The 24,841-nt window shown below is 51.4% G+C and overlaps 1 protein-coding gene across 3 annotated transcripts in view; it reads left to right on the top strand.

Moving 5' to 3' along the window:
- The window catches only part of Myt1 (myelin transcription factor 1), a 28,261-nt gene extending 11,861 nt beyond the window's left edge, over nt 1–16,400 (top strand). For 2 of the 3 annotated variants that reach the window (XM_015484644.2, XM_048810567.1), the window contains 9 exons: nt 640–702; nt 815–883; nt 4,079–4,141; nt 4,554–4,637; nt 7,947–8,168; nt 10,843–10,934; nt 11,473–11,576; nt 14,176–14,319; nt 14,640–16,400. In XM_015484644.2, coding sequence (XP_015340130.2) covers nt 640–702; nt 815–883; nt 4,079–4,141; nt 4,554–4,637; nt 7,947–8,168; nt 10,843–10,934; nt 11,473–11,576; nt 14,176–14,319; nt 14,640–14,780 — 982 coding nt within the window. In that variant the 3' untranslated portion in view covers nt 14,781–16,400. The remainder of the gene's footprint in view (nt 1–639; nt 703–814; nt 884–4,078; nt 4,142–4,553; nt 4,638–7,946; nt 8,169–10,842; nt 10,935–11,472; nt 11,577–14,175; nt 14,320–14,639) is intronic. The other variant, XM_048810566.1, reaches the window with a different exon arrangement.
- The last annotated feature ends 8,441 nt before the right edge of the window (nt 16,401–24,841 follow it).

The raw sequence follows: 24,841 nt of genomic DNA, 5'->3' as shown, positions 1-24,841 counted from the left end.
TCTTTGGCCAGCCTGCAGAGCAGGACAGAGCAGAGCAGGACGGGGACCAAGGAGTCACGAACAGAAACTCCACAGGAACCCTCGGTGCAACAGAGGCCCAGCCCTCTCTCCACAGCTAGACCCCTGCCTGGGCCCAGAGCACACTGCCTGGTCTCCACCCTCAGCTCTAGCAGCCACTGTTTCACCCCAGACTGCCAACCACCTTCTTCCTCTAGAGGATTGTGGGGGGCTGTGCCTGGCACCTGTGCCAGAGTGACCCGGTCCTCCTCTCCCCACCCAGAGCCCCACTCATGCATGCCCTTCTGCCTTGGGGCTGACCTTCCCTGGGTGCTGGTCCCAGGTTCTTATCCTTAGGGGAGGACATGCTGCTTCAGGAGCTGAAGTGGGAAGGGCCCTGCCTACGTGTCCAGACATGAGCACACACAGCACCTGTGCTAAGGCTCAGCACCTGTGCTTCGGAGGCATCTTAACTTCACGTCCAGCTTTTCCTTCTTGAGTTAAGCTGTGTGGGGCAAGCTTCCAGTCTGGGGCGAGGGCTCTCCCCCGGGGGCTGGGGGGCCAGGAGGAGGCCTGGCCGCCCACTGCAGCACCTGCAGTGCACGTCGCGCTGGGTTCTGATGCTCTTTTTCCTTTGTCCAGTTGTCCCACCCCTGGCTGTGACGGCAGTGGCCACATCACTGGGAACTATGCCTCCCACCGCAGGTTCGTCCCCTGCTCCTCTGGCCGGGCCATGGTGCTTTCTGGGGGGTCTTCCTCTTCTCCTTCTCTGCTCCCCCTCTGTGGCTTACCCCGTATCCCATCTCTTCTCTTTCAGCCTCTCTGGTTGCCCTCTTGCTGACAAGAGCCTCAGAAACCTCATGGCTGCCCACTCTGCTGACCTCAAGTATGTTTGCGCTCCCTGACCCCCTGTCTCTTGGGCAGTTCCCTTGCTTTGCTCTTTCCTTCATGAGGCTCCTGCCAAAGTCAGCTCTCCCCAGGATGCCACCTGGGCTGGTCACTGCTCTCCTGGCGTGGGCAGGGGCCATGCCTGAGGAAGGGCTGCTTCTGCCTGGCTGGGGCTGCGCTGCCACCTGTGGCCCTGCTCTGGTACTGCCACTGCTTCTCCCCTGGGCTGGAGCCAGGGCTGACACAGGTGCCTGCACAGTCCTGGCCCCTCCCCAGCCTCTCTGGAGGACCCCACAGGGCTGCCTGGGTCTGCTTTGTCCGTAGCCCTAGAGATCTAAAGAAAGGCCAGAACTGGCTGTGGCTTACAAGTCCTGCCATGACTAGTGGCTGCAGCTTGTGCTGCTCTTGCTGAGTGAAATGGAATCAGTGGTGCAAGAGAGCTCCTTGCTTCCTCCTCCTGCAGCCCTCAGCTGCTCCGTTCTGCCCCAGCACCTCCCAATGCTTCCCCTCCCTGCTCTTGCCTTCTCTGCTGGCCCCTTTTCTGCTCCTGCACCTCCCTGCCCCTAACACGTGGCAGGCAGGCCCTGTGGGCACCAGCCAGCTGCTTGAGGTGTCCTGCACACGTGACGCAGGCACCCAGAGGTTTCAAGGCATCTGTCCTCTTGGGATTGGAGTTGGAAACAGTTGTCTCCTTTGGCTCTCAGGCTTTTGGCTGAGCTGTGACATTATAGACCCCATGACCCTGATCTGCAGGGACCTCATCCTGGGCCCCAGGGCTGAGTGGAGGCCTTGGCGGAAGGAGGTGTCACTCTCATTTCTGTAGTTTATGTCCCTGGGACTGGCCCACCCTCCTGTGGGCTTTATATCAGGAGACCCTGTATCCAGGTCAAGACTCCCTTGCTTGGTCTTGGGGCCAGAGAGAAGCTGGACATAGCCTTTGGGATGAGGAGCAGAGTGTGAAGGCTTCAGGAGAGCAGGGCTGGTTTAGGGTAGGACTGGAATCCTGGGTCTCCAGCTCCCACCCTGCAGCCTTGTCTCTAGCCCCTGTGGAGGAGAGTGTCCCACTGGGTTTCCTTCTGAGAGTGAACAGCAGGTGTGCACCTAGGTGGGCTTACACATTTACTCATTAACTCTCTGCCCCACCATTTCTGGGCCTGGAAACCCAAAGTGGGAGCACTAAGTTCTGCAGCCTTGGGGCTCCCACACCACCCATCTCTTGCCATCTTTCTTATATTCTGTTTTCCTTTCCAATTCTGCTTTCTTTTCTCATGATGATGGTTTTCATGGTTTTCATAGCCTAAGCTAGTCAATGCTCCTGGCTGATGAAGGAAACTTGCATGATCCTGTCAGGAGACAGTTGCTGGGAAGTCAGGGTCCTCCCGAGACTGAGAATCTGGGAACTTTAACACAAAACTTCAGTAGAAATAGCAGCAAAAATTCTCCCTTGTGTGTAATGAGCTGCTCAGCCTCAGCAAGGCATGGGAGGAGGGGGGCTGATGTGCCCCCCTCCCCAGAGCGTCTCTTTGCTCTGGAGGTCTTTCTGGGGTGCCATCACCTGTTTCTCTCTGACCACAGTGTGGCCTGGCGATTGTGGGTGGTGGTGGCGGGGTCCTCCATGCCTCTGTTCCCTGGTGCACTCTTTATCCTCCGGAGTGGGTGCTGCTCTGGCAGGTTGGGGAAGATGAGTCTTTTGGTGGCTTCCCTCTCAACACATGCAAAGACTCTTAAGAGGATTTTTCCCCATAAGAGAAGCCCACAGGCACTTGTTCCCCTTTCTGTGTGACTGTGTGCCCAGGAGTGGTGTTTGAGGAGTCCAGGGGGAGCCACACATCTGCAGGACCTGGGAGGCTCTGCACAGGGCAAGGTCACTCCTAAAGCCCTCAGATGGGGTCACAGTATGTGCTACCCACACAGAACATGTCCATCAGGCATGGATTCTTTTGCCCAGACAAGGCAACTGGAGACAAGTGGTGGGAGGGGTGGTGGGGGCTCCAGTTCCTGCGACTGACCCTGTACAGCTCATAGGAGCATATTTAGGACAACTGCCCTTCTGATGCTGTGAATACTGTCTTCTCCTGGACACAACTCTTGGGAAAAGCCATTGTATCAGGCCTCAGCAAGAAGTGCAGGATAGCCCTGCCATGGGTCAAGTACCTGCTTCCCTGTGGGAGTCATGGGCCCAGTTGAGACTCACCAGGACCAATGGGTGTGTCTACACCTCACCACTGGTGCCACTCGTCTCTGCCTATAAGCCTGGGTCTGCCACCCTGGCCACCAAGTGACCACCACCATTAGTGTACACCTGAGGTCTGCCAGATGCTTCCCTGGTGCAGAGTGCCAGAAATAGCACTCACCTGGCCTGCAGGCCAGCACCCTCACAAGGGGGTGAAGTGCAGAGCAGATCCAAAGGGGAGATAGGCCCGCCTTCTGAGTCAGCCCTCCTCCCCATCCTAACACCTGCCAGGGCTAACATTTTATTTTGGTTGTCATTTGGGAGAAAATAAGAACATCCACGCTTATAATACTAGGGTGTTATTTTACCATCTTATATGATGTGTTCATCAAACATTTTGGGGTGTAGAAAGTTGGACTTCTGTATTTTGTGTCTTCCCTTCTTACCCTGTGGTAGTAACCAACACCAAGTCACTGGTTACGTGAGTTCTGCACACACTGCACCGGGATCAGTCCTGCAGCAGCCACATGGCAGGTGCTCAGTGAGCACCCATTGGTTTCCCTCAGCCCCAGTGCATTCTCCCTGAGAGCAAGGCCACAGTGCAGCTGGGAGGACAGAGCTGTCTCAGGAGCAAGGTGTGCCCTTTGAGCCCTTGTGTTTAAAGTTAGGGCTCAGGTGCACTCTGGATGCTTCTAGTCTAGATGAGAGCCAGATAAATGGCCAAGATGGAGCCCATCTTTGCTTTTGGATACAGTGGTCCCCACGCCTCACCTTGGTGCCCAGTGTCAGCCTTCCAGATCACCCCCACCCCTGCTCCTGGGCAAATGGGAAAAATGCTAAGGCCTCGAGATGACCCTGTCGATGCCCATTGTTGGCAGAAGCAGGCTGGATGTGTGGCTGTTAAAGGAGGGCAGCTGCTCGGGGGCCCTGGGCTGGGAAGGCGATCTGCTTCCTCAAGGGCCAGGCCTAGAGAGGTGAACACCATGTCAGGCTCCATGCTCATCTCACTTTCCCCTTCAGGTGCCCCACACCGGGCTGTGACGGCTCTGGCCACATAACAGGGAACTACGCTTCACATCGGAGGTAAGTTAGGGACCTGCAGCAGGGTGGGGTATGTGTGGGGCCTCTTGTCCTAGACAAATTTCTAAAGTTTAGAACAAGGCACTCTTAATGTCGCTACTGATCAGAGCTCTTTTCCATCTATCTGAATCATTGGTACATCTGGAACCTGGTCAAGTGGCCCCTTGCAGTGTGAGATAAAGACAAAGGGTCAAGGCTAGAGGCTCATGAAGATGCTTCCCATTCCTGACTCTATTGCCCTATGCAAAGGGTCTGTGTCCGTGGACTGTGCTCCAAATGACTGATTGACTGATTGATCTGCCCTGGCTTCTTTCTGCCCTGCAGGGGTCCCAGAGCTCGAGGGGATGGGATGGGATGGATGGCAAGGGAGCTGCTGTTCTGGGACTGAGGTGGCATTTCTCTCTTTTAAAACCAGCTTGTCAGGCTGCCCACGTGCCAAGAAGAGTGGACTTAAGGTGGCACCCACCAAGGATGACAAGGAGGACCCTGAGCTGATGAAGTATGTTTGGTCATCCTGGCTTCTTCATTGCTGTGCAGAATGGAGATTTTCCTATGTATTATAATTTTAAAAAACCAAACTCATTCTAGATTTCCCTTTCATTGTAACTGGCATTCAAACTGATCAATGGCAATCTTCTTTTTTATGAAGTGCTCAAACCCAGTGCGTCAATGCCTGGGTATTGTAGTGAGGGCACGTGTGACAGTCCCTCTCTGGGCTCAGCTCAGGTTGGAGGTGTTTAATGGGGCAGGCTGAGTGTCCTGTCGCCTCAGGCTGGCCACAGGTGCCCATGGGCCTTGCAATCTGCACAGCTTTTCTCTGGCAGGAAAAGTCAGGTGCAGATTCAGGAGAGGAGGATGGTTAGGGGGCCATCAAGTCTTTGAATCCTGTGTGTTCACCAACCTGCTCACCTGTGCAAAGCCAGGAGTGGGAAAGTCTGGGAGTGTTGAAAGTAGGAATCAGACCCTACTGTGGGGAGGAAAGAAGACCTCCTTAACCTTAGATGACCCAGGTCCCTGAGGTAGAAAGGCTGCCTGCTCACTGGGCAGAGCGGGGCTCACCTGTTTTGGGGGGTCTGGCATCATTGCAGGCTTGTTCTCTCTGTAGGGAACTAGTCCCCTGCACTGTCTACTTGCAGGCGGAGGCCATGCTGTGCTGCAGGCTCCAACAGGGGGACTCACTGGCCAACCTGCCAAAGTGGGCAATGGGTCCCCCTCCAGGATAACAGTGGAATGGCTCTGGCTACCTGGTTGATACGAGTCTTGGGGTTGGTTGGTTGGGGCAGGTCCTGAGGGCTCACAGGAAGCAAGCCTGCCCAGGTTGTGTCACTTGCTGGGCCACACACAACCAGGCATCTCACAGAGGGGCACCTGGACCCGAGGTTCCAGTGCTCCTCTTCAGAGCTTGCCCCAGCTATTCCTGAACATTCACTTCGCCACAGAGAAGGGGCCTAAAGCAGTGTCACATCCTTCAGAAGGGGATGCCCCCACCAGCTGCTTGGTCTAGTAAGATGTAGTTACTCAGTTATTACAGTAAACAGCCATATTGACAGTGTAAAATGCATGGTTGTTAGTATCATAAGTCTGGCATGATAAATGCTTGGGTGGAGAAAAGTACTTTTCCTCCTGAGAGTCCAAGGGCTGCCCGTGACCCTACAAACACATTGCTTTTATATATTCAGCAAAGACCCTGCTGGCAGGGGTATCACAAATGAGTTGTGCTGCATTTTCAAATGATTAAAATCAAGATCAGCATTTTTCAAATTAACTGGAAAAAAATGATCTTCCTCCTTCTAATGTGCTATCAACTTTGCTTTTTAAAAATGCAAGAGTTCTGCAGACAAGTGGAGCTTGTGACCTTTAGAAACTGTCCAGCATTTGCAGGATGGACAGAGTTCCTAATGGTTCCACAGCACGTCCATTTCATAGGGCCTCCCCTCAGCCATAAACCTTAACCATATTTATAATTAACCACCATCTTTTAGTAAATGCAGACCAAAGCAGAAACTTTAATGGATGCACCATGTCCTGCTGAGAGAAGGGATTTTGTTAGCAGGCATGAGCCGTGGTTTTGCAAGGCTGTGGAGGAAGAGCTCCAATTTATGTTTGCCTGTTGGAAGATAAGTCTTGTCAGCACTTTGTGGTGAACCCCGGTTGCCACCACTTTATAACTGGTCAAGAAGTTGACAGCTGTTCCGGTGTGGGGGTCAGGACCTGCTCTCTCTGCCCACCTGGAGGAGGTCTGTGCCACCAGCCACACTGCATCTGACTTGTGAAATGTTCCTCTGGTCCCTGCTGTCTTGGCTCCATTTCTTATGTCAAACCACATGCAGTTTCTGGGTCCCACCATCTACTCCAAGAAACCAACTCACCTGAGAAGCATGGAAACCCTCTGGCTCAGTGCCCCACGTATTTCTCTACACAAAGTCACGTGATGTCTCTGAAGATTTGATACCAGGTTTTAAGAGAAAGAAATCATGCCTGAAATAACCCTCATGAATGCCATTCTAGGGAGAGTTAGAGTTTTGCAACAAAGTGGTTAGAAAGAATCCAGACTGAACTGCGTGGAGCAACTGAAACACACCTTCATTTGGTCCCTGGATCTTGTGAGGCTAGGTACTTGTCAGTTGCCTCCTCTTGGCCCAAGCCCTCAACCTCAGTCTTGGCCATGCCAGGCCAGGCATCCTCAGGCCCTATGGCTGGGAGGCATCCAGGTTCGAGGGGCTGAACATTAAATGTGAACCCCCACCAAAGCCCTCCTGGGAGCCCTGGGCGGAGTCCCTGCTCTAGACTAGAAGCTGAGATGTCCTTTCACCGGCCCAGTGGACATCCTACATTGTCTTACGCTGGGCGGCCAGATGAGTGAGAAGGGGAGGAGAGGCAAGAGACGGGCAGTGTGGACAGAAGAGGAAGAAGAACCCTAGAAAAGATGGCTGGGAAGTTGTCTACATGGGTGGCCTTTGAGATGAGGCCACAAGTGTGGGACAAGGCCCTGGAACTGCCCTCCCTACTAGCACTGGGAGGCAGTGAGCTCCTACTGGGCAATGTTGCCCTGTGCCGTGCCCTCCCCGCTCCCACAACAGGAGCCTCTGCTGATAGCCCTCTGTCCTCCTGAGGGTGTCCTGCCTCCTGACTTCTCTGTGCCCCAAGACCACTATAAAACAGGGCAGTGATGCCTCTTGGGTCCTGTACCCCTTTTCAGGCATTCTCACACACTGTGAGTGTGTGACAGACCATCAGGATGAACTTTGTTGGTGGGAGAAAACTGAGAACTGTCAGGTTGAGAATCTGGTCTGGGTCAGGTGTTGGTTTCTGGGTGACTGGGCCCCTAAATCTCCCTGGTCCACATCCCTCCCTGAGGTGTGAGGACAGACACTCAGACAGGGTCCCACATGTTGTGCCTGGGGCATTTTTCATTCTGTACTTAGGTAATTTACGTAAAGGGTTCTGCTCCTCTCCTTGAACATCTGGAGCAAAGGAAAAGCCACTCTTGGGCAGCCACAGGCAAGACGATTATGGGATATCTAAGCTTGTGTTTCCAGGACAACCATGGATGCCATGCCTGGCCTCAGTGACGGCAGGCCCCTGCTACCCCTGGCTGTCCTCCTGATTTGCAGCCAAGCAGGGGCTCTGAGGCCAAGAGAGAGAGAGGGAAGGCAGGCCATGTGGCCTTCGATTCTTACCTGCAAGGCCAGGCTCTTCTCTAGGCTCCAGGACTCTGCTGTCCTCCTGCCTCACTTAGGAGCTGGTGGGTCTCCAAGTTCCCCCTACACCAGTGCCTCTGTGGTCACCTCAGCCTTTTTATGTCCAGGTGCCCGGTTCCAGGCTGTGTGGGGCTTGGTCACATCAGTGGCAAATATGCCTCTCACAGAAGTGCATCTGGCTGCCCTCTGGCCGCCCGGAGGCAGAAAGAGGGCTCCCTCAATGGCTCGTCCTTCTCCTGGAAGGCGCTGAAGAACGAGGGGCCAACTTGCCCCACCCCAGGCTGTGATGGCTCTGGCCATGCCAACGGGAGCTTCCTCACCCACCGGAGGTAACTGTCCCACACACTCTGCCTCTATGTCAGCAATCAGGAACTCTGGTGTTGGGCCGGGACAAGGCTCCTGGGGGGAGGGAGAAAGGCGCACTGTGGCCAGTAGCTCCCTGAGGAAGAAGCGAGGCCATATGGGCAGCTGCCCAGGGGAAACCCACAAAGGCTCTGTTGGTGCCGATGGCGTTTATGTTGCTTTCCACTTGTGTCTGCTCTGGTAGCTGCTCTCCAGGCCCCGAGGGAGGCTCTCTAGGCTGGAGTCACACTTAGACAGTCCATGTCTGAGAAAATTTTCTTTTAGGCTGTCAACTTTCAAGAAAAAATGTCTCCTATCCTGCCCCTTTCACTGGGGCCCCTTATCTGAACTTTGGGCAGAGACGCTGCTTTTCCGGGATCGGGTGACTAGACCCCTTCTTGCCTGGCCGTGGGCCTGGGTAGTGCTCTTGTTCTCACCTACCTGAGGGACAGGGCCTTGCTCCATCGTCTTTCCTTCCTGTTTGTGCTGGTGTCACAGTGGTGGTTGGGGAGCATAGGGTCAGTGACTAGTCCTGTTACAAGTCCCTTTCCCTGCCCTTCCACTTCCTTCTTCTCCCCTCCACTTCCCTTCCTTCTCTCCTTCCTTCCTTCCTCCTTCTGCAAGGTTGATTAATGTATTCATCCAACAAAAGCATTTACTAAGAGCCCATCTTGCTCCAAGGCCTGGTGATAGAGCAGAGGCTGAAGGACAGCCAGCTCTTTCCCTTTCAGAGTTTTGGGCAGGGTGAGTGGGGAAACAGACGGAGTAGACAGAGGAGTAAGTTACCTCGGATGAAGCGTGGTAGTCAGGGCTCTGGGGAAAACATCAGAGAAGGTGGGAAAGAGGTCTCTGAGAGGGGTCCAGGAACTCACTCCAGCTGACTAAAGGACACACCCTTGGCATGGCTGGAGCTGGGGAGGACCCGTCTGCTGGACCAGGTCGGAGTCGGGTGAAGAAGAGACAGAAAGTCCTAAGCTAGGATCTCTCCAGACTGCCTCTGTGAGTGAGGTGACCTGGTTAGGGGCAGAGCAGAGATCAGGTCTCACTCAGGCCACAGGCCACAAGGGAGAGTCCAAGAAGGCCCCAGAAGAGGCTGCTGGGCTGGTGTACAGAGGGGTTCCTGAGCACTTCCTCAGCCTTCACTCTTGATGTGGATGGTTATTGGACTCCTAGGCCAGAGAGCCAACTCTGGAGTCCTAACAGAGTAGGTCTAGCTACTCATCTGGAAGAAAACAAACAAAAGTCATGGTGAGAAGTAGGAAACGAGTCGAGTCAGTGTAGTCATGTTGCAAAGAATGAGACCTGCCTTCAGGGACACTGACATGAACTTCAGGGTGAACAGGAAGAACTGGGCCAGGAGTTAAAGATGTGAATGATTAAGCAGTCTCCATCAAGCTGTGATCTGGTTCTGGACAGCTTCAGCTCTGGGGAAGCCTCATTCTTGAGGGGCAATTTGACTCCTATTGTGAGATGACTGACCCTGCTTAGGGGGGGCAGTCGCGTCATAGGGCAATCTGACTGCAAACTTCTGCTTGGTAAAAAGCAGAATGTTAAAAAAAAAAAAAAAAAAGCTGGTCATTGAGCCAAACAACATGGCACAGGCCTGTAATCTCAGGGGCTCTGGAGGCTGAGGCAGGAGGATCACAAGTTCAAAGCCAGCCTTAGCAACCTAGTGAGGCCCTAAGCAACTTAGTGAGACCCCATCTCTAAATAAAGTATAAAAAGGGCAAAGGCCTGGGGATGTGGCTCAGTGGTTAAAGTGCCCCTGAGTTCAATCCTTTGTACCAAAAAAAAAAAAAAAAAAAGCTGGTCATTGACAATCTATTTTAGATACCTTAGTTATTCTTATCTTGGGGTCCTCAGTCTTGAAGGGGGATGAGAGTAATGGGTTAAATAAATTAGGGCTAATCAACCTTAAGTTACCAGTTTTTCGACGAGCACTCAGATTAACATGCTAGGTATAGAACTGAGCAGGAATCCAGACCAAAGTTTAAGGTAATAAAGGAGATAGATGAAAAATTAAGACAGCTGCCAAGCTCCATCCTGCTTTTCACTGCTCACTGGGCATTTGCAGGCATAAGTAAAGGATCTGTTTTCCAACACAAACAGCCTACGTCCCTGTTGTAGATGGGTCACTGCGTGAACCTGAAATCAGGCCTGATGACCCACCATTCTTATGTATCTCTGTGTGAACATCTCTGTCCAAGAAGTCATCAGTGTCATGGAACCACACCTTGGAGGCTCTTTTGGGTAGAGTCAGCTGCAAGGGTTCCTCTGGGAAGTCAGACCTGAAAGGTGCCAGCAAGTAGGTCTTGAGGCCCTCAGGCCCCAGAGGAAGCAGTGCCTGGGAGCAGTTATGCCCCGAGTCACACTACTCATGAGGTCAGCTGTTACTGTGCCAGATAGGCTGTACTCAGAGAAGGTACATCCTGACCCCGCCTTGCCTGGACTGTTACCTCTTACTCCCCAGGAGGGCAGGAAGCTGATGCGGGGCAGTTCTGCCAAAGAGAGGACCTCAGGGTCATCTGAGTGAGATGGAGCTTGTCTTAGACCATTCACAGTGTATGACTCTGGATTGACTCAAGAATTGTGTCCCGGGGCTGGTCTATTTCTTGGTGTGTGACCCTGGGATGGTCAGTAATGAATGACATCTGCTTCTAGTTTGTCTGGCTGTCCCAGAGCAACCTTTGCTGGAAAGAAGGGAAAACTCTCAGGGGACGAGGTTCTCAGCCCCAAATTCAAGACCAGTGATGGTAAGGATGCCCTTTGGAGCTATCCCTGGGGAGGGAGTAGGGAGGCCAACCTCTCCAGGAATGAGTCATGGTAGACACAGCCCTGTCCTGAGCTGCCACGCCTGCCAATGCTTCTCAAGTTCTCAATGCCCATGTCTGGATTCCCTTGGCCTTCATTTGAGTGGTCATGCCTGCTCTGACCTGGGGCTTTGGTGATCACTGGCATCAGAGAGCCCTCTTCAGCACCAGAAGCTATGTCCATGGGGTTGTGGATGTGGAAAGAGACTCATTTCTGAATACACCTCCCCTTTTGTCTCAGTGGTTAGAACCTGCAAATAGACCCAGGCCTTCCCACCAGGGCCCAGGCCAGTAGGCAAAACAACTGTCATCTCATTGCCAAGACAGGTTTCCAAGAGGGAAATGTGGGATCCCAACCCAAGAGAGATGAGCTTAAGGGCCAAGAGGGGACCTCCGCTCCACCAAGAAAGCAGGCCCCTTGCACCCTACTTGTCGTCTGGGCCTGAGGTCAGGCTACATTTGAGGTTTCTTTTTGGGATAGTGCTGGAGAATGACGAGGAGATCAAGCAGCTGAACCAGGAGATCCGAGACCTGAACGAGTCCAACTCGGAGATGGAAGCTGCCATGGTACAGCTACAGTCCCAGGTGGGTGCTGTTGCTCCTGCCTGTCTCTGCCCTTCCACAGTTCATCCTGGAGATGACATAGTGTCCATCAATGCTGTCTGAGCTGAGCTGGTTGAGCGCCCAGTGCCTGGCATGCAGGGATACTTAGCGTGGGCTGGCTGGCTGCCCACCCACTACCTGGCAGTGCTGGTACTGTTTCACTCCTGGGGCCTTGGGTCCCATTGGTGCTAGTCATCCTACCGGATCAGTCTCAGGGTGTGAGTGGTCCTTCAGCATTAGTACATTATGAGGAATATTTGCCCTGTTGGAGTTTCTGGTCTCCTTAGTACTGGCAGCCCTTGAGCATGGTGCTTGGCCTGAACTGAAGCCAGACTCCCTAGCACAGCCACCCATTGATAGACTGGCCTCTACACCTCCACCTTTTTGTTCCTGTTTCTTTCTCAGTGGGATGGGGTTCAGAGTGGGTCCTGCTCTGTTGGGTTGTTGTTCAAGGATTCACTGCTCTGAGGAGGGCTTTGCCTGAGCAGAGCACACATGCCTCTGAGCCCAGCGGTTGCTGAGTGCTATTGGCTGAGTCATGCATCGCTTACAGGGTTTCCCCTAGTGAGCACTTGTACTTGGAAGAAAGCACTGAAGGCCTTATTTTGAAAACAAGAACATACCTCACCCTTGGGCTGCTGATTGGGTCACAGCAGAGCTGGTGGCATGGGAGGAGTGTCCCATAGTAGCTGGGGGTACAAAGGGACAAGAAGGTGACCATTCCCCTACAGGGAATGTAGGAGGAACTCCTTCAAGGCAGAAGGAATAATGAGAAGATGGGAAGATGGCAAGGCCCCTTCTTACAGGCAGCCCCTGTCTGACATGGCCCAGCCCCAGGCGTCTTGTTGCTCAGCTCATTTCTCTGCTGGCTCTGCAGCCCGAATGAAAACAGCATCAGCCATGGAGCTCAGAAAGGATTTTCACTGTGTCCTGCCCCTGTCAATGCTGAGCCCTCCAGCTCATAGGCAGTGACAATGGGGTGACAGGGCCCCTGGCTGGGCCTTTCCTGTCCCCTAGTGGCAGTGTCCTTGGGGCAGTAACTCTTATTTCTCATTATTTGTCAAGCCCATCTTTTCTTTTCTTTTTAGAGTTATACTTAGTAGTTGGGTTCATTTTGAGAAACTCAAACATTCATGAAAGTTGATTTCTGCCTCTTTTTCCCTGCTGCCCCCCTCCTCTCTCCCATTCTCCTTCCTCTACTAGATTTCCTTTTGCTTGTCTGTTAATTTGTAATTGATTGCTTCTTTATGTTATCCTATCCTTTCCTCCCCTTTATTTTGCTCTAGCTTCCACATATGAGAGAAAATGTTCCACCTTTGAGTTTCTGAGTTGGGCTAATTTCACTTAGCATGCTATTCTCCATTTCCATCCCTTTACTGGAGAATGCTATGATCACATCCTTTTTTTAATGGCAAGTAGAACTCCACCGTATACATATTCCACAATTCCTTAATCCATCCATCTGTCGATATGCATCTGGCTTGATTCTATGATTTAGCTATTGTGAATTGTGCTATTACAAACATTGATGTGGCTGTATTGCTGTAGTATGCAAATTTTAGATCTTTTGGGAAAACACCAAGGAGTGGGATAGCTGGGTCTTGTGGTAGTTCCATCCACAGTATTTCTAGGACTCTCCATACTTCTTTCTAGAGGGCAAAACCTGCCTTTTAGAGCCAGACCTATAGTAGTTCCTGCCTGTCGTCCCAGCTACTCACGAGGCTGAGGTGGGAGGATCTCATGAGTCTACCAGTTTGAGACCAGCTTGGGCAACACAGTGAGACCCCATGTAAAAACAAAACAAACCTGTTTGTTTCAAAGACAAGTTGTTACATTTTACTAGCCTTATTTTGGAAGGTGTTTGCCGTCCCTTTGAAGGAATTTGGTGGATTGTACTCACGGTAGAATGCAAAGGAAAGGCACCTTCCCCCTTCCCGAGTCCTTTAAAGCCACACTTGTCACCAGGTGATAGGACTCGCTGGGTCCCACCTGCAGTCTCCCACAGGGACCTTCCTATCCCTGCTTAAGATGATCCTCACGTGAGCTAAGCCTCTGCTCTGGGGCTCCATGGAGATATCCAGACAGGCTTGGGCTGTCCCTTGATATCAGAGACCTGGGGGCCCTGTGCAGGCTCATGGCTGAGGTATAGCAAGCAAGGAAGGGGCCACCCTGTGCTTGACCTGCAGAAGACTTGCTTGGGAGACCTGTGGAGGCAGTTGGTTGGTCTTTTGGTGAGGGGAATACCCAGAGGCGTCCTGATACCCATGGGGTGGGTGCAGGCATTCACAACTTAGAGACAGGACTGGGAGCTTGGTGAAGTGAGACACATGGCTGGGGTGGCTGAGATGAGCACAGGGTGCTTGTGTCCTGTGCCCTTGCCCATCCTTAGCACAGAGCCATGGCCACACACAGCTCCTGGCCACACACAGCCCCACATCAATGCCTGACCTCCCTGAGCACAGGCTGTTTACGGAGGGCTCTGCCTCTTGTGCCCAGGGGCAGGGGCCAGCGATTCCCTAGAAGTGGGGCCCCATGGGGAAGCAGGTGCCTACTTCTCCCCCACCCCTGGGCTCGTCCTCAGATCTCCTCCATGGAGAAGAACTTGAAGAGCATTGAGGAGGAGAACAAGCTCATCGAGGAGCAGAATGAAGCCCTGTTTCTGGAGCTGTCCGGCCTGAGCCAGGCTCTCATCCAAAGTCTCGCCAACATCCGCCTTCCCCACCTGGTATGCAACTCTGCTTCACTGCCTGGGCCTTCAGGGGAGGGCGGCTGGCCCCTCACCCCTCTGCTTCTGGGCCCTGCTCTTGTGGCCCACCGGGACCAGTTGTCAGCTGCAGAGTTCTTACTTTCCTGAGCAGCCTGTGAATCTGGGGCAGGAGGGTCTGTGGCAGAGGGTCTTGTCACTGGGGTCGCTGCAAACAGAAACCCTGGTGGGCTTTCTAGGATGGGGTAGCCACCAGCGTTGCCTCTGGTCATTTGGGACTGGTTGCTGCTACATGGGGCCCACTGTGTAGATGGACTTGCTAACCTAGTTCTGTTCTCTAGGAGCCAATATGTGAACAGAATTTTGACGCCTATGTGAGCACCCTCACCGACATGTACTCCAATCAGGACTGCTACCAGAATCCTGAGAACAAGGGCCTCCTGGAGAGCATCAAGCAGGCCGTGAGGGGCATCCAGGTCTAGGCCGTGATGCTTGGAGGAGCACCCCGCCCTGGCTCCTGTGTTTACCTCCCTTACCCTGCCCCTCGCAGTGGGGTCCCCAACTCGCAGTGACTTCTCGTTGGCAGCCTGGGTGCAGCCTTGGGCGGGTTCATCCAAAGGGGTGCCTGGAAATCCTGTCTCTGGGGCCGAGGCCTCCCCATGCAAGTGCCTGGGGAAGCTGGAGAGTTACAAAGTGATTTATTTTTGTTTTCTGAAAGAAATCTGAAGAGCAGCTCAAAGACTCCAGTGGAAGCTCATGGACAAGGTTCTCAGGGAAGTTTTGGAGTTTGCAACCACAGTATTCTTTGTCTGTAGAGACTGGGAGGGTAGTGTGGGCTCCGTGGGCCAGTGTCTCAGCCCAGAGGACATGGCTGGAGCTGTGTGTCTGTTCTCAGTGAGGGCCCTTGTGGCAAGTGTGTTTTCTGTTTTCATTTAGTTCAGCTTTGTGTTAAGGGTGGAGCAGAACTCTGTGCCAGAGGTAAAGTTAGGAGTAGGCCTTCCAGATGAAAATCCAGACAGTAGACAGCATAGCAGCCCAGTCAGCTCATGGGGTTCAAGCTGGGAGGCCCCTGGAAAGCAGTCCCCGGCTTCTGCACCTCCACCCAGGCCCCTGGCTTATCACTGCCACATCATCTGGTCATGGCTGGCTGGCCTTGATCTCTATGTGAGGTGGCCAAGGTGGGGACAGTGTCTGTGAGGTCAGGGGTGAATTCCTAGTGGGAGACCACCAAGGTCTCACTTCTTTTTAGATCCATTCAAGATGTGAAAAAAGGTGAATTTTAATTTAATGTGTTAAGAACACAATGTTCCGACTGTGTAAATAGAGCCAAGTCCCTTGTGACGGCAATTCTGAATTAGTATTTAAAGTAGAGAAGCTGCAGCTCCTGGAAGACGTTGGAGGTAGTTAGCTTATTCTGTAAATTATTTAATTTTGTCCAGATGTAAGTATTTATATTCACATCTTCTTATGTTAATGTTTGCTATTTATTTAACATTTTATTTATTAATTTTGTAATATTTTCAACTAGACCCTGCACTAAGGCACCCGAAGAGTGGAATAAGCGAAATCAAAGCAAAAGTGGCTACTTGACTATAAGATAGGCCACGAAAACCAGGATACAACTCCTAGTCATAATTTTGATGCAACCAAGTTATTTTTTATATATTTTGTTATTTATTCTTTTAATATGGAATTTTTAAGAAGTATTTTGTAACTGAGGAATTTTGATAGTTTGGGGATTTTTCCTCCTTTTGGCCCAGTGGAGAGAGACATGCTTTGGTTTCCGTTTTCCTTTTGGGTCCCTTCGTTCAGGCACGACGGCGGCAAGTGGGATTCTGTATTTATCATTATTTAAGTAGCGCAGACGTGTGTGCCCTGGCGTATGTCTCGTGTTGCGTTTGTGGCGGTTCTTACGGCTGAGTCATGTTGCTGTGGAGGAGTACTGGTTGCGGTCAGGCCCCATGGTGGCTGGGACTCTCGGGCCAGCTGCCGGGCCCCTGACTGCTCTGGTACTGTGACCCTCCTTCCTCAGGAAACATGTTAGACCCACAGTACTCCATGGTGCGCCTGGAGGGTGATTTCCTAATAAAAGTCTGACTGTGCGTGGTGCCATGGTCTGTGGGGTGCCCTGGCTTTACCTCCTGGGGTGCTGTGGGTGGTCAGGATGGGTGGGTGCTTCCATCTCTGGTCTCCTGGACAAAGCAGCCTGGGCCCCGCCCCCACCAGCTCAGCCAATGTCTGCTAGAGCTGCCTTTTCCCAGGTGTGGTCACAGAAGGTCTCAGTCACTGTGCCTTGTCCCTCCTTATGTGACCATGCAAATACAAATCTGAGTTCTTCCCAGGGGTTTCCTCTTAGGGTGTGTGTGGGGGAAACATGTCCCTGTGGGGTTTTAGACTGAGGTTATGGAATTGGTGTTGCCATTCCTTCCTTGCAGCCACAAGCAGGAGTGAATTCAGATGTTCTGGCAGAAGGCAGAGCTGGGAGATGAGGTGGGAGAGGAAGAGACGCTCTCTGATGAATTCCTCAGAGTGCCTGCGTCTAGCCATAACTGAAGAGAGCCACCTTGCCAGCTATATGAGGCAACGGATTCCTTCACACTTTTCCCCTTAAGCTAACGTGCTTTGGCTTTTTGGCCTTGTAGTGGAAGCTCTTCATTGTTACACTGTGTCAGGTGGAGAGCTCTGGCCTCCCCTGATGAGATTTAGATTTGAGGCTTCTAGTCACTTTCAGCCTGGATTGAAATGTCAGACTGTCAATGTGCTTTTGATTTCCTGGGAATCTGGCCCTGGACGCAGGCCCAGAGCTCTTCTACGCAAAGGACCCTCCTTCACTGACAATTCTCAGAAAATCCAGGCTGCTTTCTTGCTGCATTTATTTGTACAGGAACCAAGACACCTGGAGGGCAACTGCTGTGTCCAGAGGGTCCAGAGTAGGTGCCAGTACACTAATGGGACATGTAGAACCTGCACGGCCATAAGGAAGACCTCCTGGGTATCCCTTTGCTGCTGTCCCTCTGGGGGCAGGGACAGTGGCTGGGGTTCTATCACTTCGTGGCAGTGCAGCAGATGTTGGGTATGGGCCAGGAGTGGGCAAGGCCAATTCAGAAGTGTCCTGCTTCAGTCTAAGGTGGTCATTCTAAAGCCAATCAGAGTTGGCCAGAGGTGGGGGCCATGCTGCCCCTTGCTAGGGTAGGGAGTGGTGGGGGTACTCGGGACCCCTTGTTGTACCTGGTGGAGGTGAGGAGCAGAGCCAGTGGGGCTGGCGGTCCCCTCCCCACCCAGCATGTGGTCTCCACTCCTTTCACTTTTGAAGGTCTGCAGGCCTTGCCTTGGTCCTTGCTCTTCAACACTGCGGGTCAGGGGAAATGCCCCTCAGACCAGAGCCTCTTCCAAATGACACTCAGCACAGATGTAAAACGTGTTGTAAAGCCTTCCAGACAATTCCAAAGAGCAGCAAGGTTGAGACCCTCTGATGCATGTGAGAACAGTTGGCCAGCTCATCATCAGTGAGCTCAGCGTCTGACAACAGGCTCATCTGCCCCTGATCTCTGTGGAATTCCTGGAGACCGTGCACAACATGGGTGGGAAAGAGGTCCTGGAGGTTGGCATCACTGCCTCAGGTGGGTGCATGGGTAGTGGCCATGGAGAGCTTTGGAAGTGGGGACAGAGTGCAGGGGCCACATCCCAGCGGATATCTCTGTTCATAAGAGGGGACTGACCAGTCATGGATGGGTTACAAACTGGGTCCTGGCCTGACCCTAGCAAGGGCTCCTGTTGGGAAGAATATAGGTCTGCCCACAGTAGCTGGCCAGGCCCAAAGCTGGTCATGATGGGATCCCCTCAGCAGGTGGGTGCCATAGACTGCAGTAGGCATGCAGGGTTTCCTGCAGCCTTCCCCGAGGGGGGTCTCTGAAGATCTCTGAGGGAAATGGTGTTTTGGATGTGGCTATTGATGTGGAATAGAGGAAATTCCTGGACAGGGAATGCAGTGTACAAGGAACACTGAGTATAGGACCCTTGATCCTTAAAGAAACTCAAGGAGGCCACTTTGACCCTATATGAACTTTAGGTTTTCTAAACTCTGCTCTCCCAACTCCAGGATTAGGGAGGTACTGGAGTCTAGGTTTGGGGTCCCAAATCCTTAACATCTTTCAGATAAAGGTGCTCTCCTTCTTGGCAGCTCTTGTGTGGCCATATGGCCTTCAGCTGGGTGAGGACTGGGAGCTGATGGGAGTTGGTGCCTTGCTTGGCCCAGGGGGGGCCATGCTGAGAATACCCAGTGGCTCTTGTGGTCACTGGGGCACAGAGTTGGGAAAGGTAGGCTTGGGGATGGCGTGGAGTTCTCGGCACAGCAGGTATCAGCCCCAGGGAGGGTTAAAGAAGGTCAGACTGAGGGTTGGGGCAGGCCCTGAGGAACACTCAGGGATGGCTGTATGGTGCAGAAATCAGGTAAGAGAAGAGATGTTATGGTATTTAGAATGTCCCCCAAAGGCTCATGTGCTGAAAGCTTGGTATCCCAGTACAGCAGTGTTCAGATTGAGGGGGTGCTTAGGGAGGTGGTTGGATCATGAGGACTCCAATCTCATTAGTGGATTATTAGTCAACTGATAAGTTTATAGTTGAATGAATTATTAGCAGGAGGGGCTAGTTGGAGGAAGTAGGTTGCTGGGGGCATGTCCTGTAATTGATGTGTCTTGTCCCCTCATCTCTGCTTCAGGGGAACTCTCTGCTAAATTAGGCATACTTTTATCTGTTTCTTTCACAACCTGTCAAAGTATTTTCCTTGTCTTTAATTCTGTCATAGCTCTCTCTGTAGAGGTTGTCAAAATAGCAGAAGACAAATCTGGTGGTGCCTAGTACTAAAAACACATGGAGCCCATCTGAGACTTGCCTGCAGAGCTGTGAAGACTAAGGGTGCTCACCAGTTCCACCCATGATCCCCAGGACCACTGCTGGGGACCCTTGACCATAGGATGATAATCTGAGACTCAAACCTAGAGGGACTCAGTAATAGCTGCTGCAGCTCCCCTGCCACACACAGAAGCCCTAACCTGCTCCACTTTGATCAGGTACAGGATAGAAACAAGGCCAGACTGATTCTGAGCCTTTTAAAAATGTACAGCCTCCTTCTACCCCTCAGCCACACACGATGCAGGCAGTATGACTGTTCCCATTATACAGATAGGAAAACGGAGGCCCAGAGACCCAATAAGCTGCTCCAGGTCACACAGAGTGTTGGCTATGCAACCAGGATTTGCCTGCTGGCCCCAGGTGCTGCATGATGATGCCCCCAGGGCCTGTCTCTGCAGGAGGAAGAGTTCTAGGCCAGTTGCATCCCCATGGGCATTAATGGGGGGGATGTCTGATGGGCCAGAGAAGAAGGAGCTGCCATAGTCCCCATGCCAGGGGGAGAGCCCAGGTGCAGTGGAGAGCTCCAGAGCTCATGCCTGGCTTGCCCCTGCCTGAGGAGAACCGGTAAGTATCTGGGCACCATTCGGGTGCCTGGAGGAAAGAGCAATTGATGTCACTGCCTGCTGGGTTGCCCTGAATATTCCTCAGGGCAAGTGGAGCTGGCTGGAGACATGGAAGATGCCTTGAAGTGGAGGCAGATTCTCTGGCTCATCTGGAGAATGTTGTATTTGGTGAGAAGAGCTACCAGAGAACAGGGAGGGGAAATGGGCACGAGGGTTGTCAGGGAATTCTCTGGACCTGAGGGAAGCAAGGGCCAGCCCTCCTGGTGTCAAGGCAGGGGCAAGGAAGCTGATGTGAAGGAGGAGGCTGCAGAACCTGTGGGGCTGACCAGGGACCAGGGCAGAGTGGAGGAGTGAGGGGTGAGTGGGGCTTGGTTGCTACCTGACATTCTGTGAGATGTGAAATACTGGAGAGTGGGCAGCAGGTGGTTTTGTTGACTTGCTTCTGGCTTTTTGTTAGCCCAAGATTCCTGAGACCAGAGTCTCATCACACTAATCCTGGGCCCCAGCATCCAGAGCCGGATCTGCCCTGGCAGTGGACACACATGGTGTAGAGTGAATGGACGAGGGAGGGGGAGGGGTGGTCCAGGGCCAGCCTTGAGTCTGGGGATGTCTGGGTGGACAGGACAAGGAGTGGGCCTCCATAATGTGTCTCTCCACTCAGCTCCTGGCCCTGGGCTGCCTGGGAGGAGTCAACTTGGAGCTGGCAGCTGGGTGCCTCTCCCAATCACATAAGACCAGTGGCCCAGGTCACTCACCACCTCTGACCCTCAGAGGATGCCCTCAGATCTGTTTCCTCTTTTCTGTACCTCTCATCAGCTAATCAGCAGCTCTCATCTGAGGTCCACTCTGACCACAGCTGCCACCCTCAGCCTCCCTGCACACACAAGTCTGGTGCCACCTGCCTGGAGCCCAGGGAGTGGATTTGTCTGTTGTGGCTGTCCTCTCCCACTGAGGTCAGGTCCACCTCCAGCTGTAGGCAGTGGTTTCTGGCATGGCTCTACATCTCCAAGGTTACCTCCTCTTGAACTTCCCTCTTAGAATTCACAAGAGACAGTGCAGAGTGGACAGTGGAAGAAGGGCTGGTACAGGGGGAGGGGGAGGGACCCCAGGTTCCTGTCTGGGGCAGCCGTGCCACTGAGGCCCTGGTTCCTACCTCTCAAGACACACCACTCCTCAAGGCATCTCCACTACAGAGTCCTGTGGACAGCCTTGAGCCTGGTCTGACACCATTGCTTTCTTTTCTTTCTTTTTTTTGCAGTGTTGGGGATGGAACCCAAGGCCTCACACACTCTAGGCACGCACTCTACCACTGAACTATGACCCAGCCTGATACTACTTCTTTGTAAGGACTGTGTACCAACAGGGTCATCAGAGATAGACATGTGGCTTAAAATTGGTCTTTGTAAGCCAGGTGTGGTGGCACATGCCTGTAATCCGAGCAATTTGGGAGGCTGAGACAAGAGGCCTGCAAGTTCAAAGCCAGCCTCAGCAAAATGCGAGGCACTAAGCAACTCAGTGAGACCTTGTCTCTAAATAAAATACAAAAAAATAGAGGTGAGGATGTGGCTTAGTTGTTGAGTGTCCCTGAATTCAATCCCCAGTATCCCCCCCATTCAAAAAAAAAAAAAAAAATTGGTCCTCGCAGAGCTCTTTCCAGGGTCTGTGTATTGCTTTCTATTAAAGTGGTTCAAGATGAGAAAATATTAAGAGCTCCTTCCCAACCATTCTGCATGTGAACATGCTGAGTCCACTGGTATTTTTCCCATCAGCACTGCTTGTTGTAACTGTGGCATGTGTAGCAGAGAGGCCTTGACGCCTGTCTGAAGACTGTTAATTTCATTCTCTGGCCACAAAAGGATTAAAATGGGGGAAGAACTACTTTCTTCCTTTTAAAATGACCTCATTTGTCTCCTCCTCCCAACACAGTAACTAGGCAGTGGTGACACCTTGTGGCAAATTCTGCATCTTGTCATTCCTGTGGCCTCAGCCTTGCCCAGTTCTAAGCCCTTCCTTAGGATTCTACTGCCCCCATACTCTGAGGCACTGGCAAAACAGCACTGTTTGATGTCTGTGGGCAAGTATTTCAGAGGACAAGAACACTTGAGACCTCAAGCAAAAAGCACCAAGAGGAGATGTCAGAAGAGTGGGGCAGGGAAGAGGCTGAGGCTACGGAGTGGCTGGCCCAGGGACACCTGTCCTTGGGTGGCACTACTTCCCTGCAGAAGGGAGTAAGGAGGACTTTGGGGGAAAGCTGCTGGCACATCATTTGTGGGGCTTTTTATTCTCCCTTCCTGCAGTCAGTCCTGACGTGGCCTCCCTTGACCATCAGGTCCTAAGCAGACAAGAGCATGGCAGCTGCTGCTTTTTGTCTGGATTGGGAGCGCCTCCTTAAGAACAGGTGCAGTCTATGACTCTCAGAGGATAACAAACATTTTGGCATTATTGTAGCTGCAGAAGTAACACTTGCCCATCATAAAACCACCAGCACACAGAGGTGAATAAAGAAGTGGAGTCCTCAGGACTGAGGTGCACTAAGAAAGCAATCTTACATATTTACCCATACTTCATTCTTTTGCGCAATGGAATGATCTATATTTCCTCCAGGTTCCATTGGCTTTCTGCCAAAAAAAAAAAACTCTTTTAACATTTCATGTTGTACCTTTCTGTTGCTAAATTCTCTCAGTATTTTGGGTGTCTGGAAAAAAAAAACTTTAGCTTTTAAAAAATAATAAACTTTATTTTACTTATTTATTTTTGGTACTAGGAATTGAACCCAGGACCACTTAACCACTGAGCCTCATCTCCAGTCCTTTTTTTATGTTTATTTTTTAAGATTTTGAGACAAAGCCTGACTAAGTTGCTAAGGCTGGCTTTTTGAACTTGCAATCCTCCTGTTTCAGCCTCCCGAGCTGCTGGGATCATAGGCACGTACCATCACATTTTACAATAAACTTTATTTTTGAGAACAGTTTTAGATTTACAAAAACAAGCAGATAGTAGAGATTCTCTCTCTCTTCTGCCCATAGCTTCTCTTGTTAACATCTTGCATTGGTGTTACACATTGTTACAACTGAAATACCAATACATTACTATTAACTAAAGTCTGCAGTTTATATTAGGGGTGCCTCCTGGTGTTGAGCTTGCTGTGAATTTTGACAGGTGTATAATGACAGGCATCTATTATTACATGGGTAATACAGAATTCTTTCACTGTCCTAAAAATCTTCCATGCTCCACCTGTTCATTCTCTCTGCCCTGGTTCCTGGTAATCACTGACCATTCTACTTATTCAGAATGTCACATCATTGGAATTCCACAGAATGCCTGTTGTCTTTTCATGCTGTTTTCTTTCACTTAGCAATGACCATTTAAACTTTATCCATGTGTTTTCAAGGTTCTATAGTTCATTCTTTTTATCACTGGTTAATACTCTAGTTTATGGATATACCACAGTTGTTTATCATTGACCCTTTGAAGACTGTGTTAACTACTTCCAAGTTATGAAGCTGTCATAGATATATCTACGTGTGGGTTGTTGTGTATGCATAACAGTCATTTTATTTGTGGGCACAAATACTGGACCTTATGGTAAGACTGCCATATTGTCTATTTAAGTGGCTTTATTGAAAATCTGGCATTACCTCCAGCAATGGAAACTGCTGTTGCTCCTTGTCCTCCTTAGCATTTGGTGGTGTCAGTGTATCAGATTTTGGCCATTGTAATAGATGTGAGTTGGTACCTCATTGTTTTATAAATTTGCAATTCCCTAACTTATGATATTGAGCATCCATCTATATATTTACTCTTTTGAAGCATCTGTTTAGAGCTTTTGCAAATTTAAAAATTATACTGTTTTCTTATTGTTTTTAATTTAGAGTTCTTTAAAAGTCATTTATCAAATAAGTGATGAATATTTTCTTTCAGTACACTGTGGCTTTTATTCTCTCAACAGTTTCTTCCACAAAGCAGAATTTTTAAAGACATTCAACTTGCCAATTTTTTTCTCATGGACTCACACATCTAAAGAGTCATCACTCGGCCCGAGATCACTTAGATCCTCTCCTATATGATCTTCTAGAAGTTTCATATGGAAAGTGACATCTGTATCTAGATTGTCCCCCTGGCCCTTTTTGGTTTGTTAATGTTTAGCTGTTCCAGCATCTTTTATTGAAAAGATTGCCCTTTCTCCAGTGAATTTTTTGTTCCTTTATCAAAGAAGTACTGACAACATTTGTGTGGGCCTATCTCAGGGCTTTCTATTCTGTGCTACTCATCTAGGCATTTCTTCCCCCGTCCCCCCAATAGTACACTGTCTTGATTATTGTAACTTTCTAATAAGTCTTGAAATCAAGTAGCAGCAGTTGTCCAATTTTGTTCTTTTCCATCATTAATGTGTTAACTATTCTGGGTCTTTTGTCTTCCCACATAAACTTTTTCTTTGTTAAACTGTATCACCATTTTTCCCCCCTAATTCATATCACAATTCATTGCAGACTGAATGACTCTCTTACACGTCTTGACTCAGGAATCTAGGCTCCTTCATCACATGATGCTACATCTTCAATCTACAGTCTCCAAGGGTTTGGCGCGAAGGAGAGGTCATGGAACAGGCCTGTTTGTCACTTGAACTGGAAGGACAAAATCGAAAGCAATCTGGACAGGTGGCTCTGAACGAGGCTCAGGCAGCGTGCTCCTCCGCAGAGGCCCACACAAAAGCTGGTTCAGGTGTGGAGGCGGCCACCCCAGCGGCCAAGCGCGGCCCCAGCCCAGCTCAGCTCAGCTCAGCTCTGCCCTGCTGCAGCGACTAGTCCTTCCTGTTCTGCACCACACGTGGCGCACCCCGACGCCCTGTTTCCTCATTTCTGCCTCGGTCCCTGCGAGTCACTTGCACAGGGGCGATGTCCTGGAGCCAACCTCGGTCCCCTCTCGGCCCCACCGCCCTTGCCGCCGGGCTCCGGCTCCGGCTCCGGCTCTACAGCTTCTCCCTCGTGCCCCGGGACAGAGGCCCCTTCTCCCGCCGACACTCCTCCCAGTGTCGTCTGCCCTCGTGGTCACTAGGCCGAGAGGGC

The sequence above is a fragment of the Marmota marmota genome, unplaced genomic scaffold, assembly GCF_001458135.2.
Source record: "Marmota marmota marmota unplaced genomic scaffold, marMar, whole genome shotgun sequence".
Taxonomy (NCBI): Eukaryota; Metazoa; Chordata; class Mammalia; order Rodentia; family Sciuridae; genus Marmota; species Marmota marmota.
The sequence above is the reverse complement of the archived record's forward strand: the minus strand, read 5'-3'. Positions and strand labels throughout refer to the sequence as shown.